Here is an 18,704-nt window from a genome sequence, read left to right on the forward strand (position 1 = left end):
AGGAAGGAAGGAAGAAAGAAAGAAAGAAAGAAAGAAAGAAAGAAAGAAAGAAAGAAAGAAAGAAAGAAAGAAAGAAAGAAAGAAAGAAAGAAAGAAAGAAAGAAAGAAAGAAAGAAAGAAAGAAAGAGAGAGAAAGAGAGAGAGAGAGGGAGGGAGGGAGGGAGGGAGGGAGGGAGGGAGGAAGGAAGGAAGGAAGGAAGGAAGGAAGGAAGGAAGGAAGGAAGGAAGGAAGGAAGGAAGGAAGGAAGGAAGGAAGGAAGGAAGGAAGGAAGGAAGGAAGGAAGGAAGGAAGGAAGGAAGGAAGGAAGGAAGGAAGGAAGAAAATTGTTATTGTTTGTCCTTTGTTGTCAGAGAGGACCAATGTCACCAGTAGAGTGAACTCCTTGACTTTGCAAGTGAATTGTATTTAAGTGAGGCAGAGCGGTGCAAAGTCATCAGCTTCCCTCTCTCCTCCAGTCATCGGAATCCAGTGGCAAGACCTAGGTCAAGATGACTGGAATTACTTTGTGCTTGTATCGCATAAACTTGCAGCTAGATGGTGTAGTGGATAGAGCACTGGGGTTGGAATCTGCAAGACTTCATCTTTATGAATTCAATTCCAGCCTCGGGAATTTATTAGCTGTGTGTTTCTTAGCAAGTCATTTAACTTTGTTTGCCTCAATTCCTCATCTGTCAAATGAGCTGGAATAGAAAATTGCCAACCCCTCCGGTACCTTTGCCAAGAAAACCCCAAGCGGGGTTGCAGAGTTGGACACCACAATTTACAACAGAATCTGTTAATGGGTGTATATATATGTTTCCTCCAATAGAATACAATGCCCTTTGAGCACAGAGACCCTGTCACTTTTGTGTATGTCTCCCTGGAGACTAGGACCACTAAATCGCATAATAGGTGTTTAAAATTGCTGATTGGTGGGTTGACAGCATTGGGGTTGGCCCTGTGGTTTCACTAATCTAGGGAATTCCCAGATTCAGATATTCCTTCTACCGACGCAATGCCAATTTACAATCTGCGGCAGCTACTTAGAATTATTTGATTGAGTGTTTTTTTTCCTGGTGAAATTTTTGATTTGATCCTAATTTTTCTCAGCCAATTTAAAGGAAGAAAGGGATGGATTCCTTCCTCGCCAAAATCAGGAAAACTGTGGAAATCTGGGCACCCCAAAAACCCAAAGAGGGAACCCCCTGGGCAATGTCCCAGTGCTCTTAGAGGGATTCCATTCCAAAGGAATCCTCAAGGACAGCAATCCGGGCTCTGCCTGATGAATGGTACTATTTCATCCAGAGGGTTTCCTCCTAAAGCCGAGCTGGGGATTTTCAGAGCTTGGGTGGGGCAGATTCTTGGCAAGCAGCTCCCTCACTACTGGAATCCCTAAGGCTAAAGTTCCTTTGAAAATACTAACCTCAGAGATCTGGAGAAAATTGGAGACATCCTCAGCCCCAGGGTAAGGAGTCACAGATTTAGAGCTAACAGAAACCCTCGAGATCCTCTCTTTCAGCACCCAGAGAAAGGAAAGAATTTGGCTGTACCTACGCACGTCATCGGGTCCCCAGATCCCAGATCTAGGAGTCTTCCCAGGAACTTGTTTCCCCAAGGGCTTCATCTCTACAAACAGCCCCCCTGGAACCAGCACCTTCTTCTCTATTCCCCAAGACTGAGTGCCCCAGATCCAGCACCAAACACACCTTCATCCTGCTCTATACTTATTCAATCCCACTGATTCTATTCTCCGTCCTATAATAAGTCCAGCACATATCAGCATTTGTTTCCTGCACTCCCCCTTCCAGGAGCAGGAGGCTTTTTTGAGCCTTCACCTGATCCTAAACAAATTTATTTCAAATAACTAAATCCCCATGATACAGAGAGAGCCGGCTTTCCAATACGTCCATTTATAAACATCTGAAAATGTACATTTCATTGCTCACACACACTCCCGATGCAATGAGTGGCCACATGCCTTGTTTAGCTTGCCCAGCTCTGATGCCCGCCTGCCCCCATACCCTGGGCCACTTTCATTCCCATGCCACAGAGCTCAACAGGGGACTAGGCCCCCAGGAGTCTCCCCACCGGACATTAAGAGCTAACGGATTAGGGAGTGGGCAAAACGCTGCCGTTACTGCACACGGCCACATGGTGGCAGCAAAGCGATCGTCTGGAAGCCAGTTTCACTCACCCTCATCATGGAAAGAGCCCTTTGAAAGGAGCCAGTGGGAGGGGAACCCAAGGTACTGGTGGGTGGATTCTGGGAAGAGAGGCAGGGGCTGGAAGATTTTTGTGATTCTGTGAATATTCCCTCACTTTGTCAGAGGCAGAGCAAATTGTAGAAAAGGGAACATATTGTTCAATCTGTGCCGGGCAGGGGGTATCTGTATGGAAAGGACATTCGTTTTGGAGCTTCAAGAGACCCAGGTTCTTGTCTTGGATCTATTTTCCTGGCAAGTTTTTGGATCCCCCCTCCACTTTTCCTAACCTCATTTTCCACATCTGTGAAATGGACGTAATTCTAACACTGCCCCTAAGCTTATTGTGAGCAAATACATGAGCTATTTCTTCTTTCCGTCCCTTCTGCTTTCAGACAGTCCCAACTGACAGGGTGATTTCTCCTATTGTTTCAGATGATCTTGCATCAGAGGTACTCATCCCTCCTTGGACTGCCTGAAAGCCCTCCAGGACCTCGGACCTCTGTCTGGATGGCTGCCAGTCCCTCCCTCTGCTGGTGGCTTCTTGTATTGAAGCAGCGTGGTCCCTAGTCTGCTGGGAACTTTGATCTCCCACCTACACTTCTCTGTCTAGTTCAAGCCCAGTGCAGCCGGGATTGGGGGTGGGGATGCAGTTTCCAGATTTTCCTAATTCCTTCCCTCCCTATCTTACGTCTGTAGCCATGACCACCCAGCAGAGGTTGCCTCCTTATCTATCTTGGGAGAACATGAAGGTTACTCGCCACTCTCCCGGCCTCCCAGGCTCCCTTGCTCTAAACTGCAAGCAGCCGGATGAGCTGGGATGGAGAAATAGTTTGGGGTCCTCCCTCCCTCCCTCCCGGCTTCACTCTACTTCTGTCACCTTTCACGCCCCCACTCCCCAGGTGGGAGACAGAGAGCTGGAGGACAGGAGGCTAGGGGCGGGAAGCTCCGTGGAGCCTTCTTTCCTTCTGCATGGCTAGTTCTCATTGACCCCTTAGTCGTGGTGGGAAATTCTCACTCATTCCTGGCAACTCTGAGCTCTGTGTTCTGACCTCTTGGAGCTGTGTTTCAGGAAGATTTTAAAGTCTCTGATCATTTTCAGCCCACCCAGTGTTCCAGCTCCCCCTGGCCCTACAGACAACACTCACTCTCTCCCCAGCTTTAGCCTGGGGAAACCATCTTGTATTCCTTGTAGAGGAAATCATCCCATGAGGAAGAGGCAAAGGTCATTGCATGAAAAGTAGGAAGATGAACAGGCACAATATTTTATTTTTATATTTATATACATACACACACATATATCCTAGTTCCTTGTGTTTATCCCCTAATTAGATTGCAGACTTCAAGGAAGTGAAGATGATAGCTCCTTCAATTTGGGATGACCCCCTGGGACCCAGTTTGGAGTCCAGCACACGTGGGTTCTTAATGTTTAATAAATGGAATGGAATGCATGAGGAAGGAGAGGGGGAACGTCTCCCTCCTTCCCTGGAGTGATGGAAAGCATCTCAGAAGTAGAATTAATTAACACAACAAGGATTAACTGGAAAATACCACACACAAATAAGCCTAATTAATTCTAGGGAAGATAGACTCCAGGGCTGCTCAGCTAGTTCCCCCCAAACCCCCTCCAGGATCTCATCCTATATCTCCCTCCAAGCCCCTTCTAATACTCCCTCAACACTCCAGTATTAGTCTTCATCTCCTTTCTCACTTATTCTCCAGGTCCCCCACCTCAGCTCCCTTCTCCACAATCTCCCTTATCTCTCCCACTTTAGATATGTCCCTCTCTTGCCCAACTATTCTACAGACCCCAATTAAGCCTCCGAGCTGGGATCTCTCAGTTAATGGGGTTGGCTATGGAGCCTTGGTTACTGCCTTGCTGCTTATAAGAAAGGAGAAAGGCTTTGGAAATCCTAAGGGCATGAATCAATTCTCTTACCAGAAGCAGGCAAGACTCCAGGCAGCCAGTTGTCTAGAAAAGGCCCACCTGAAGTGAAGTGCTTTCACAGAACAAAGACTAGGAGGGAGGGAAAAGGGACCTTCTCCCATACCTCTCATCCCAGGTCTTCAGCTGCAGAATTTAAAATGCTCTCTTCCATTCTCCAATCCCCAGAAGTGCTCTTCTGATTAGAGACTACAATTCTGCCTGCCCCTGGGGGAAGGGAGAGTGACTAAGGCCTAAGACTGGCTGAAATCAAGGGTTCAGGGAAAGGGATGGGGGCCTCTCCAGAGACCACAAACCCATTCTTTAGCTCCCCAGCCCCGAGAGTCCCCTTCCAGCTGGACACAGTCACTGTGAGATCAAGAAGTCCCCAAGGGACTGAGATGAGGCGGGAGCCACCACAGCTGGAACCTCTCTGCTGCCAGCTCCTTAGGTTAGCATAGTTCCAAGGCCTCTCAGAAGCCTGGGATCTGTCTTCTCCTCCCCATCACCCATCTGGTTATTCAGGAGGAAAGGCAGCGGGCTAACTGCTATAAGACCACCCATTCTCCAGGATTCAGAAACGAGGAAGCTTCTTAACATTTATTCGGGCCCTTGGCTCTTCCCCAATTTTTTTTTATAATCACAGAATTAGAAGTTAGAGATCATCCGCTCCATTTTAAAGATTGGTAAACTGAGGCTCCAGGGATGTCCAATGGGTTCCAGCCTCCAGAGGGAAATCAGAGTTTGCTCTTCAATCCGTGGTCTGTTTCCAAAGGAGAGCTTTTCGAGCGCTTAGCCGATTGTTTTGGTGTTTGCTCTTCATCGCCTAAAAACCTAGAGAATGGAAAGAGGGGTAGGATTGCTATACAAGGTCAAGGCCTGCCTGCGCTTACCCAGTGGGTGGTACTGCTGCCGGGAGCTGAGGAGCCGGAGGGGCAGCCTGGGGGTGGGGGTGGGGATGGGGAGAGGCCGGGGCACCAGCAGCAGAGAGGGTCCCATTTTGATTTTAAGTCCCAGTCGGTCAGAGCCCACCACTCTATCTCGAACGTAATATGTGTCTAATTTTTCCGGAGGAATGGGGGCTGGAGGGGCGGGTAAGGAGAACAGGGGGAGCACAGGTGTTTTTCCCTCGGGCCCTGAGAAAGCCCAAGTTCAAGGTCTGCCTCGGAGGACTCCATCCAGCCAAGCGGCCCGTTCCCCTTTCCCGATCTCAGGTCCTACAGCCCGAGGCCCTGCCACAGGGTCTCAATGCGGGAACTCACGAGAAAGGTTAGAAACCAAGAGTCACAGCTGGCCCGAGCTTGGACCGTTTGGGGGGGGGGGAAGAGAGGGGCGGTAGGTGACTTCACATTCCCTCCCACTCCCGGGCGCCCATTTCCCTCAGCTTTCTATTGCGGAGCTCTCACCTCTGCACGGCGCGGGCCTCGGACCGCTCGGGATGCCTGGGTCTCGGCTGGGGATTCTTGCAGCTCGAGCTGGCTCCAGAGCAGAGCGCAGTCCCCACCACGCCTGACGGCCGGGAGTCCGGGCTACGTGCAAGGACCGAGGAGTCTCCTCCGGAGCCCCGAGGCTGGCCGGTCCCAGGGCCCCCACAGTCGCGCTCCGGAGAGGGGTAGCTCGGTCGAAGTTCTAGAGATCAGGCAGAGGCCGCCGCTGCTCTAGGAGCCGTGGCCGCCGTTTCCGCACCCCCAGTCGTCCTCCCGGGACGGGCGCCGCTCCCGGGCCAGCTGACGGGCCAGGCTCTCGGCCCGGAGGAGCAGGCTCCCCCCCAGAAAGAGAACCCCACACAGCACGAGCAGGGAAAGCACTCCCAGCACCGCAGCCTGCAGCGCCCGCGCTCCCGACAGGCCCCCGGCCCCAGGCTCCGGCCCCACCTCCAGGGGCAGCCCCGACGCATTACAGCACAAGCCGGGGACAGCTTCCCCGGGCCCCGAGACGTTCATCCTCCGCTGCCGGCAGATGTGCAAGAAAAGCCAGATGTGTGCAAGCCAGCCTACAGCGGGCGGGGAGGGGCAAGCCCAGGAGGGCGGGACCGATCAGCTCCTCGGAGTCCCACTCCCAGGCTTCTGCCACCGGGAGGACTTTTATTACAGGTGGAAGGAAATCAATCATTTCCGCGCCGAGCTTCTCACCGGGCCCCCTCCAAATCCCCTATCTAGTCCCGAAGGGGACCTCGGCCAAAGTTCCACTCACCTCAGCTGAAATGCTGCGCCCCGTGGGTGACAACTTAAAGGGCAGAGCCTAAACTCACAGCCCTGGGCTTCCAAACTCTCCCCGCTCAGGAGGGAGCCGCTGGCCAGCAAAGCCCTAACCCCGGCCTGGAGACACCCTGGTAAATAAGTGTGTTGGGTTAGAAGCTCACTACTCAGTACTCTGGACCAGCCACTTAACTTTTCTGGGCCTCAGTTTCCTCCTATGTAAAGTGGGAGGCAGGCTAATGTCATCCAATCTAAGCTGAAGGCCAACAAAGTGAAAAAGGGACAGGAAAAAATCAGTGGCTTTTCAACTTTCAACAGCATGAATCCGCTTTTAGGAGGATGGCATTTGCCGAGCTTTTTCCACGGGGTGGAAGCGGGGGCGGGAGAGTCTGCTACCAGTCCATCCACACTTTTTCACCAGATGCCCATTCAGACCAACAGACATTTTGCAGAAAAAGTCTTAAGAGTAGGAAGCTCCAAGGCTGTGGATGTGGGTGAAGGCAACACATCCCTTTTTTAGTGACTTGGGTCTTTTGAGTGTTATTGGTCTAAGTGGCTGAGCCAACCTGTTCGTGGGCCCGGAGCCCAGGGAGACCTTCTCTAACTCTGTTTTCTCAGGAAGGTTTGGTGTTGGCACATTCATTCTCTCTTCTTTCTCCCTCCCTCTCTCCCTCTTTTTCAAAAGAATCAAGGTATGTGTCATCATTGAACGATAGATTTAGAACTGAAAAGGAGCCTGGTAGTCATTGCATCCAATTCAACATGGCCCCAAGTAACTACAGGCAAAGAAAGAGCTACCAGGTACACACTTCTGCGAGCCAGGAAGTGTCCTGAGTGTAATGTTGTGAAATGGCAGGAAGAGAGAACAGCTTCAACTCCAGGGGCATTCAGAGTAATCATGGGTTTTCTGTCCCATAGACCAGGCCGGTCCCATAGACCAGGCCTTCTAGCCACTGTGCCCTGACAGAAATCAGAACAGTTTAAGAGGAGACTTCAGCTCTTGGCCCATACTCCTTCCCAGATCCTCCCAGAGCCCAGCCATGCTATGGAAGGGGGAAAACCTAGAAGGCTGCCCCCTAACTCAAATAGAGTCTGCATCCTAGGGCTGGATACTTAGACCTATGTCTCAGGACAAAACACAGGGCACAGGACAGAGGTGGGGGAGATCACCCCAAAATTCACATTTCTTAACTTTTATTCACTATTATTTAGTGTGTTTTCTGTACAGAAGAGGCAGAAGGGAAAGGGACTCCCACACCAGAGGTCTGAAAAGACAAAAAAATGGTCCTAAGTAAGGACTTGAAGATAAACACATCTCCAACAGTTTGAGATGGGGAGGGAGCCTTTGCTGTCAGCAAAAAAAAAAAAAAAAAAAAAAAAAAAAAAAAAAAAGGGAGGGGGGGAGCTACCATTCAAAAGGTCATCTGAGGGAAGAAGGGCCCAAGGATAACAGGTTGCTCCTATAAAGTTTGGCCAGAGGCCTGACTTCTATCCATTGGCCCAGGTAACTAACCCCTGATTTTTGTCACAACCCCTTCCGATATCCTCCAGAGAGCAGATTCCCCCCTACATGCACCTTGCCCATTCAAGTCCCCAAGGAGAGAAAGAATGCAGCCACCCCATTTCTGAGGCCCACAGTCATTCAGAAAGCTACTGAGAGTCAATCGACCATCCGGTCCTCTCCCTCAACCTGGCTCTTTGAATCTAGAGAGCCAACGTGTCCTTAATGAGCCTGCGCATGGTGGTGGTGACTGAGGTACCCAAGGCATCTGTGATCTGGAAGGAGATCTTGTAGAGGTAGGGCTGCACATCCCGAAGCCCCGTATCGAACACGTTGTCCACCTCGGACTGTGTGGGCATCTTGGGCAAGTACTCGTGCCGGTTCATCACCTCCACGATGTTGATGACCTTCTCACAAAGCTTCTCTCCCACCTTCTCTCGGCAGATCTGCCGCTCCTGCTCTGTGGCCAAGGCCACCACGTGGACCTTAACTGTCCACACCTCCCATGGGATACACTCATCAGAAAATGGCCACCTCGACTTCTTCTTCTGGTAGAACTCCAAGGACATCTGTCCTAGTCCATCACCTCCTGAGTTCCGAAGGGCATCCTAAGGAAGCAGAGGTCACAAAGGTTATAGAGATGAGACTGAGTACTCACTTAGCTCTACCCTTTATCCCAGGGTAGACCATATCTCCTTAGCTCTTTGGAAGAGCAAGGCCTGTGTTATCACGATACCCCATTCCCCATCTACTGGCCTTGTTGGGGATGGGGGGAGAAGGGAGGAAGTTTGACCTCATCACTATCACCCAATAGCAAAATGTCAGAGTTGGATTTGATTTCCAGACTATTTACTCCTACCCTTCATTTTTCAGATGAAGGAACCAAGGCCCAGACTGAATGCTAAAGTTCAGCCTGCTCTCCCGTTCTCAATCAGCCTCTCCTCAGTTCTTCATCTTCCCTAACTCCCCATATAAACCTGAAAGTTTTCCAAGCCTTTCTTATGCTCTCCTTCAAATTCCACTTTTATTTAGCAAATTCTTCTTGGATACAAGACAGATTTAAACTCCTTAGCCTAGCCTAAGCCCTTGAGATTTAGAACTGGAAGGACTTTGACTATTATCTCCAGAGCCCTCAATTTACAAGAGATAAAACTAAGAGACTAAGGTCTACAGTCATAATTATTAATTAGCAAAGCCAGCATTCAAACCCAGACCCTTAGATTCTAAAGGCCCTGAAATAGAGACTTTTAAGACACTAGATTAAGGAAGGAACAACAGTATGCTGTCCATCCTTGGCTCCACCTCCATATTCTCCTCAGACAAGCCATCTGGGACCATCTGCTCTAGGAATTTTTCAGACATAGCACTGTGTTGTCTGGGTGGCCTCCGCCCAGGCTCCTTATCTTGGATGGCCAAAGATCCTAAATAACATTTCTGGAGTAAATCACTTACTGACCAAAGATATCTCAAATCCTAAATCATACTTCATGGAATACATTTAAATGCCCCAACTGGGGTCTACTATTATTAATGAATTAAACTTACAAGTCCAACCAGTGGGATTGTGCTGCCAGTCTCTTTAGAGAGCAAATTCAAAAGTTGCTTGGTCATTTGTAGAGTAATCTGCCTTTTCCCGGGGGAACAGATGTATGGCTGGTGCATAAGTTCATAAACACTTATGACCAGGGCTACCCATAATGGGTCCACTTGGTTTGTGTGAGCCAATAGGCTCTAGAAAGGGATCCTTGGAAAAGAAATCTGCCAAACTAATTCATTTGGACTAGCAAAGCCTCTCCCACCCCTCACCTCAGCATAAATTTTCTCCACGGGGTGGAAGTGGGGGCGGGAGAGTCTGCTACCAGTCCATCCACACTTTTTCACCAGATGCCCATTCAGACTAACAGACATTTTGCAGAAAAAGTCTTAAGAGTAGGAAGCTTCAAGGCTGTGGATGTGGGTGAAGGCAACACTTCTCTTTTTTAGTGACTTGGGTTTTTTGAGTGTGATTGGTCTAAGTGGCTGAAATTTTCTCCTCATCCTTCCTGACCCTCTCTCTGAGGAAAACATGTACATGTTTATACCTAACAGACCAAAATGGGCAGGTCAAATATATGGGACCTGAAAATCAGAGCATAAGAAAAAGGGAATGTCTTGAGAAGTTCCCAAGGGGGGTAAAGGGCCATCCCAAGTGGTGGCCCAGCTGTAATGTCATATGCTTCATGACTTCATTCTTCTCTTCCCTTTAGGGGAGGAAGAAATGGTTTCTTAGTAATGATGCTGTAACTGGCGGCAGAGCTGGAGCTCCTCAATCACACAAGGGTTCTGGGCTGGTTGCCTGGCTATGACTGGGGGACTGGAAATGTGGTGTACTGGTGAAAATTCCTGATCTGGAACAAAAGGCGATTATTGTCCTTGGCCATGTCTGACTCTTTGTCATTTATCTCCCTGGACTCAGTTTTCTCACCTGCCAGGTGACTATATATGATCCTCTCCCAAGACCCTAAGATGCTAAATCCAAATGGGCAAATAGCCAAGGGAATCATTTTAGCCTAGCAGAGTGGGAAGGGAAGGACTTAAAGAGTCAAGAGATCGAGCCCTTCAGCTATGGCGATAGGACCACAGGCCAGCAGATTTCCATCTCTGACCTTAAGTTTCCTTGTCTGGAAAATAAAGATGACAATCCTCTGCAATGGATGAGGCTGTAGCGGGGAAGTACTTTACAAACTGACAAGTGTTCTATTAACTCTGAGATGTCACTGGGATTGCTCAACTACCACCCAGGACACAGTGAGAATGCCTATTCTTGGCATGCCTAGAAACTGTCCTTCCCCTTATGAAGCCCACTCTCCTGGCACACTGTGTAACAGGAGGAAAGGGGAAGTGAGTGTTCAACTTGTCATCAAGAGATGATGGCAACAGCTGTAGAGGAGGCAGGTGATTAGGGACAGAGTGGCTCTGATCTCTAACTCCACTGAGCCTCAATGAGTAAACAAGGAAACCAAAGGGCCAAACAAAGGGACCCTCAGGACTGGCTCTACATGCTGATGGACCAGAAAACTGAAGTAATCAGCAATAGTAACAGCCTCCAGTTCCCATCGTGGCTCCATGACCTCTCTGGGCCACAATTTTTCATCTTAAAAATGAGGATCTTCATTCTAGATTCTCCCTTCCTAGACATGAAGATGTTTTGGTTTCATTTGGTTTGGTTTGGTTTGGTTTGGGGGGAAAGGAGAAGGAAGGGATGCAAGAGTGAGGCAATCAAAGCTAAGCAAATTGCCCAGAATTATATAGCTAATAAGTGTCTGAGGCTAGATTTGAACTCATGCTCTCCTGACTCCAGGGCGGGTGCTCATTCCACTGCATGATCTAGCTGCCCTTATATGTGAGTTTTAAAGAAGAGAATCATTTTGGGAAAGAAATGGTTACAAACCCTACCGACACAAGGAACTTGCAACCTGCCAATATTAGGACCATCAAAGGATAGAGATAGATCTTTTTTGGACAGAAAAAGGCAGGTCCAGTTCATCAAAAACCAAATGGACATGGGATGTTGCAGCCAGCTGGGAGGACAGGGCTGAGAACTAATTAATTTAGAGGGGAAATGCCTCTCTCTCTCGATGCCACCCTACCTTGAACTCCCCGACGACTTTTCTCAGGGCCCGGTCCAGCTCCTCCGAGGAGACCCGCACGTAGGTGAAGTCAATGAAGTCACAGTCGATATCCTGAGTGCCCACAGTGCCAATGGAGTAGGTGCCCTCCTTCTTGTAGTGGAACTTGCCAGTGCTCCGGTGCAGAAGCACGGTGTGCAACACGGCCAGCAGGGCCTCCTCCACCTGCCGCCCCTCCACGGACACCTCCAGGACCTCGGCCCGGCAGTTCATCCCCCGGCCGCTGGCTGCTCCCACCAACCTGGCAGGGGGCTGGCTGGCTCTGGGAGGGGGGTGAGGGAGGGGGAGAAATCACAGCCAAACACAATGAGGACTTCAAATTGCTACCCACTTCCTTTGCATACACATTTAAATGAATCCAATCCAATCCAATATGTGTTTATTAACCATCTACTACATGCAAAGAAAGTTGTAATAGGCCTAGAGATCTAAGGCAAAAATAGAAAGCAGCCCCTGCTCTTGTTCAATGATTTCTGACCCTTGGGGCCCCATTTGGGAAAGATACTGGTTTGCCATTTCCTTCTCCAGCGTGGTTTACAAATGAGGAAACTGAGGTAAACAGGGTGAATGTAAATAGGCAAGTGACTTGCCCTGGGTCACACAGCTAATAAGTGGCAGGGCCCAGCACTCAATCCACTGTACCAGCCAGCTGCCCTCCAAGAGCTTACAATCTACAAAGGGAGTGTCTACATAACAAGAGGACAGCTAGAAGGATGAAGGCAGGCTACTCTATCGACAATACAGGAGCGGATATGGGAGTAGATAGGGCCCTCCTTCATGAGTATCCCCCAACCAGCAAAGTCAAACCAAACCACACTCCTTCCTCTGAACCAGACTCATTCCCATCCATCCAGAAATCCTCCTCAGAGGAGCCACTTAGTGTGCTAGAAGCCTTCTTTTACTAACCTGAGGCCACCAAAGAAATACTTGCATCCCCAATAGTTTGTCTTTTATTCTTGCCATAGGACCAGCCCCTCCTTTTTCTAATCACACAAGCCCCTGATATTGTATCTCTCCACCACCCTCTGGGTCTCCTTCAACATTGATTTTGCCCAGAGCAAGCCCTCACTAGACATTTCTGATTTATGATCCTTCAGAAGGAGAGGCAGTAGACCACCTATTAACTCCTGTCATCATCTTCTTATCAGTCAGAGTCTTTGAATTAATTAAGTTCCAGATCCATGGTTTTGGAACTACATAGCCAGAGTGAACCTTCAGAGAGTCCGGGAAGCTTTCAAGCCCCACATGCCTAGGGCTGGGCAGCTTCTTCCCTGCTACTACTGCTCCACCAGCTTGGTTTGCCAGTGGCCAAAGATAAGGAAAGCCTATCCTCCTCTAGTCTCTAAATTCCCAATAAGAAATAAATCTTCCAATTGCACATTTTTAACATGTTATATTGGATTATTTGCTGTCTAGGGGAGGAGGTGGAAGAAGGGAAGGAAAAATTTGGAATACAAAGTTTTACAAAGGTGAATATTGAATATTATATGTTTTGAAAATAAAAAGCTTTAATTAAACAAAAAGAAAAAAAAAAATCTTCCTAATCCAGATTGCAGCAGGGAGAAAACAGTGGCTACGGAGTCATAAGACATAAATTCAAATCCAACATACCTCTGTAACTATGGGCAAATTCATGATCCTTGAAGTCTAGGCCTAAATTTGTTCAGGACTAAAATAAGGAGACAGGACAAGATTGTCTCTACCATTCTTTCCAGCTCTAACTCCTATGAAATCTATAATCCTTCCGAGCAGGGACCAGATCTTAAATATCTTCCCCCAATTCACTACAAAGAACTGGAATTGAATGTTTGCTAAATGAATGGTGGCGAATATGTATGCACATGAGGAAATCTTGCCCAAAATTTTAAAGGCCTTCCTCAGATTTTTCTGGGCACCTCCTTGCCTCCTATATCCACTTCATCTTCCCTTCTTCCCTTTTAGTCACCCATGTAACAAAAAAGCAGGGGGATCATCCTCACACCCAGCAAGCCTTTTATTTCTCCCTGACTAACACCATCTCCCATGGGCCACAGTGTATTTCCAAATCATCTCTTCTTTTCAGGTCTCCTAACTCTAGTCCTGGCCTCTCTGTAGAGAGCATGGCCTTAAGCTGTTTATAATGACCTACCTCTCCCCACTACTCCACTACATTCAAATTTCTCATCTTTTGCTCCATTTCTGAAGAAGAGTAGCCTTCACCAAGGCAATCCCTTTGACTTTTGACCTTGATCCTATCTCCCTTGGCAGCTCCTACACCTCAATCACTCTCCTATTATCTTTAATCTATCCCTAACTACCCTCCTCCATTCCTATAAGCCTGCCAAAGCATTTTCCACTCAAAAAAACATTCACTGGACCCAACCTTGCCATAAAACTACCAGCCTACATTTCCTCTTCGGGACAGCTAAACTCCTAGAAAAAGCTGTCATTCACACTCACTATCTTCATTTCTTTTTCACTAACTCCATCCTGACCAGGTTTCTGACCGCAGGACTTAATTGAAATTATTCACTCCATGGAGATATACTCATCTTCACTGGAAATTGAGAGGCTGCCCATCAATTGGGGAATGGCTGAACAAATTATGATATGTGATTATGATAGACTACTATTGTGCATAAGAAAGGATGAGCAGGGTGCTCACAGAAAAACCTGGAAAAACTTACATGAACTGATACAAAGTAACAACAACATTGTAGGATGATCAGCTGTGAATGACTTTGCTATTCTTGGCAATACAATGAGCTAAGACAATTCTGAAGGACTTTGAATGAAAAATGCCCAGAGAAACAACTGATAGTGTCTATATACAAATTGAAGCATGCTTTTTTAACTTTTTTAATTTTTCTTGATCTTTTGGGGTTAGGAGGGCTTTTTTTTGGGGGGGGAACATATGGAAATGTTTTACATGACTACATTATGTATAATCTTGCCTTCTCAATGTGGGGGGATAGGGTAGAAAAAAAGGGAGAGAATCTGAATCTTAAGAGTTTTTAAAATAAATGTTAAAAACCATTTTTGGAGGAAAATAAAACACTAAATAAGTAATCTATGTTACAAAAAAAAAAAAAAAATGGGGGGTTTGGAAAAGATAATCCTTACCATCTCTCCCTCTCAGGAAAACACACACACACACACACACACACACACACACACACACACACACACACACACAAATCAAAATAAGCCCTCATCTTCTTCACCTTCTGGACCTCTCTGCTAGTGTCCCCAAGGACTTTGCCCACTTTTTCTCTCTCCTCTCTGGATACTCTCTCATGGTTTGAATCATCACTGTTATGCAACACTGACATATATTTTTATATTTTCCCCAAAATTTTTCCCCACACACTCAGTTAATTCCAATGGCTCCCTCTTACCTTAAAGTTGAAAGACTCTTCTAAGAGTCTACATAAACTGATCCCAAACTCTCCTGCCGCCCTTCCTGCACACTAACTGTTCCACTGGTCTGGTTCTCCTTTTTTACCTCCCCTCCTCAGTTCAAATACTACCAGAGGCCATTCCTGATTGGATTCCCTCAGTATTCTCTCCTACCCTTCCCAGTAGACCTATATTTATTTTGTACACACTAGATTAGGTGGGAATCCCCACAACTACTAGTTCCATCAAGGCTTGGGCCTCTTTGTCCCTCTTAGTCTCCATACCCACTCTTATCAGCTCCCATAGATTTAATTCTACTTAGATGACTAATCAACAGGTACTTTGTTAAGCAATTGCTCTGAGTCAGGCCCAGTCACAATTACAAGTAACAAAACAGTCCCACTCTGGAGGAGCAGATATCCAGCCCTCTCTCCAGAGCTCCAGGGGCAGCATCACACAAATGCTTAGTGGACACTCAAGGTATAACCATCTCACACTTGATGTGGCCACAAGAGAAATCTGGATTCCTCCTCTTCCTCCCTCACCCACATTTCTCTAATTCTCCCTTTTTGTCAGGAGAAGCTTCTGGTCATCTCCACTCCTCTTCCTCCTCTCTCACCCCTCATCCCACCAGTCCCGCTGGCCCCATCTGACTTTTTCCAACTTAAGATAATGCATTTCCCACTTCCTGCCTTGGCAGAAGCTAGCTCAGGGGGCACCCACTCTTCCCTCTTTAGAATGTAAGCTCCCTGACTGCAAGGGCAGTCTCCTGGTCTCCATATTCTGGGTACCTTCCCTAGTTCCCTAAACTCAGGATAGCAGGAAGAGACTCTACATTTCTGGAAATAGCCTAATGGGTATCTCTCTCAATTATATCCATATATATAAAAAGCTGAGACCTAAAAATGCTAAGTGACCTGTTCAAAGTCAGGCGATAAATGGGATTTGAATTCAGGCTTCGAGGTTTGGGCTCCTTCCCCAGAAGCCCCTCAGGAGCAGACATTCCACAAAGGTAAGGAAATTAATTGCCTCCTCCTTTAAGCTCTTCTAAACTGTGCCCTAAGCCTCCCTAAGTCTTTTTTCTCAAAAACCTGTTAAATGGGCTCCACCAAAAAAAAAAAAAAAAAAAAAAATCTTCCCCTGTAAAACCCATCTCTATTTCAATTAGGAACTCCTGGATTCCGCCCTAGATTTCCAAAAGGGTTCATCCTCAGGCTTAGCCGCAAAATCTGGTCGGAGAAAGCACTACTGAAATTGCCCTGGGAAAAAGGAATAGGTAACCTCATCCAAAGTCAGTGGCAGGATAATGGGCTCTGCATCATCCACCTCTCCTCCTAACCCCAGACCTCTCAGTGGTAGGTTTGGAGAAGTCCTTCCCGGAATCGCCTTACATTTACAAGTAGACCTGGCCCACGCTGGTGACTTCCCTGGTCTTGCCCTCTCAGCCCCGGCTCCCGGATGGGAACAGCTCAGGTCCCGCAACCGTGGGCCGCCCTCCCGCCCGGATGAGGTATAAAAAAAAGTAAACAGCGGGGGGAACCGCTCCTCTTGGAAAAGCTTCCTCAAGGGCACGATCCCAGAGAGTCCACCAGGAGCCCGGCAGGGCAAAGCCCCAGTAGCTGGAGCCCCCCTCACCCTCTATTTGCTCGCGGCAGCATCGCAGAGGGAAGGGCCTCCACAGAGGTCCGGCTCCGAATCCCAGCCCTTCCACCACTACTGCCTCGGGTCCCCTCGCCACAGGAAACGCCAATTTGCACCCCAGCCTCCCGGGCTGACCCCAGGGCAGGAGCTCTGCAAACCCACACCCGGACTCAAGACTCCGTGAGCCCCGAACACCTGCCCGGAAACAAGGCCCCCGGCCCGGGGGTGCCAGGTCTGCCATGTAAAACGCTTCCGTTTGTGCTCGCCACATAAATCACTGATTAAAGCGCCCAGTGCGCGCCAGGCCCCGGACTCGCCCCGCCGTGCCCACGTCCGCGGCCGGCACGAATAGGACAAACGCAAACACCTGGGGGCACATCTGGAGAAGTAAAACACAGCAGGACCCCAGAGGCCGAGCCGGGAGGCGCACGCTCCGACGGGCCTCGGCTCCCTCCCGTTCCACAGATGAGTAAGCTGAGGCCCGAACGGACTCCTCCGACCGGGCGGCCGGCTCGAACTTTTGCACCGGGCCGAGGCGCCGCCCGCCCCCGCAGGGGAATCCGGGGGCCCTCCCTACCTGGTCCCAGACTCCGGGGCAGGGGCGGTTGGGGGGGGGCGGGTGGCCAGGGGACTGAAGACACCTCAGCCCCGCCGGTGCATCCTCAGCCCCGGGCGCTCTCTGAGAAGGCGCCGGCGGGGCCGCCGCGGGGAGAGTCCGGCAAGAGGGAGTCGAGTCCGGGCTCGCCCCGATCGTTGGCCCCGCACTCACAGGGACGCCGGCGGGATGGTTGCGGGGGCTGCCCGCTCTTCTGCCCCCTCGCCCGGAGCCCGGACGCTCGCCCGCGTCCCGAGACCCCCCTACCCCGGGCCCCGGCCAGCCCGGCCCGGGGTCCCACCACGCGGGGCCCCCGCACCTGGGGAGCGGCGCAGGCGCACTGAGCCCGGGGGCCGGGGCAGCAGAACCCCCCACCAGCCTAGGCCCAAGAACCGCACTCACCGCTTCGGACGAGACCATCCACTGCCCGGAGGGGAGGAGCCTGAGGACTCTACCACCCGCCCCTAGAGTCAGAGGTCTGAGTTCGGACTATTCCATCGTTCGCTCTCTTCCCGGGGGAGCGATGGAAGAAAAGCACTTGTCTCAGTTTATCCTAAACATTACGGAAGATTTCCTTCATAACCGATTATCACTATATGATGCGTTATGTACGGTTGCCCTTTTGCAGTGAAAGACCTTCCTTTCTTTATCGCTCATCTCTTTCGGAGATTGGATCTTAAAGAATGTCACCCCCCCTTTTGTCCGCTTCATTCCCTCCTCACCACCGAGAGGCTGTTATGCTTTGGAAAGAGCAGCCTAACTTCCGGCATAGAGAGATGCCGAGCGGAGGGACGGAAGGACCAAGAGGGCTCTCGGTCGCCCTCTGGCTTGGAGGAGTCACGGAGTCAGTAAGGCAGCTTGGAAACGTGGCGTCCGGTCCAGGCCGAGTTACATCCCCAAGATTGAAGAAGGTCCGGAATAACCCTAGTCGTATGTGAGGGAGGACCGAGAGTAACCCGAGATTAGGCTGTTCCCCGCGGGGGAATGGCAGCTTTTGAATGATTGTTAAAGGCCCTGCCTCATTCCCTTAGCCCCGCATCGCGGCGTGCTGTGTGACACTGGTTTAGTTCCCAAACGTCTCTGTTCTCTAGAACACTTCCAGAAGACCAGATGGCTGCCGGGACGGATGATGTAAAGAGTGTTCTCGAGAAGCTGCGGTCGCGGTCCTGCTCCTGACCGAGCTCTGCGACTCTGAGCGGCTCTTTCTTCCAGAGCCTCAGGTTCCCCGCTTGTCAAAACAAAATCCTCGCCCGACTACCGCCGTCAGGCTCCCATCAGGAGAAGGGCATCTTCCCGCCGAAAGGGGCCCGAGCACTCAATAATCACTCTGACTGACCGCTCCCGAGCAAGCCCTTTACCGTACTGTCCTCCTCCCCCGCGTCCCCTCCCCCAAAACCCAGACCTCAGCGTGTGAAGGCGCAGAGCTCGAACTCTGATCAGGACGCGCGCTCCTGTCTCCCAGTCCCCGGCACACAGTGGGGCTACTAATGGATGAGTAACGGTATGGGTGGATAATTCTAGATACTTATTCTACCGAAGGATCATTTCTTCTTCACATTTCAGCTGTCTGGCCCGGCTCCTACGGGGAGTTTTCTCAGGTTCCCACACACATCCCTCC

At 49.7% G+C, this 18,704-nt stretch overlaps 1 protein-coding gene across 1 annotated transcript; it reads right to left on the minus strand.

The window, feature by feature from the left end:
- Positions 1 to 7,480: 7,480 nt before the first annotated feature.
- On the minus strand, positions 7,481 to 18,404 carry ATG101 (autophagy related 101). The gene is made up of 3 exons (XM_074270336.1): positions 17,489 to 18,404; positions 11,434 to 11,734; positions 7,481 to 8,412 (listed from the first exon to the last, which is right to left on the minus strand). Exons 2-3 carry the CDS (start codon positions 11,683 to 11,685, stop codon positions 8,008 to 8,010), a joined length of 657 nt encoding a protein of 218 aa, XP_074126437.1. The 5' UTR covers positions 11,686 to 11,734; positions 17,489 to 18,404; the 3' UTR covers positions 7,481 to 8,007.
- Between the last annotated feature and the right edge of the window lie 300 nt (positions 18,405 to 18,704).

This window comes from Sminthopsis crassicaudata, chromosome 5 (assembly GCF_048593235.1).
Source record: "Sminthopsis crassicaudata isolate SCR6 chromosome 5, ASM4859323v1, whole genome shotgun sequence".
Lineage (NCBI taxonomy): Eukaryota > Metazoa > Chordata > Mammalia > Dasyuromorphia > Dasyuridae > Sminthopsis > Sminthopsis crassicaudata.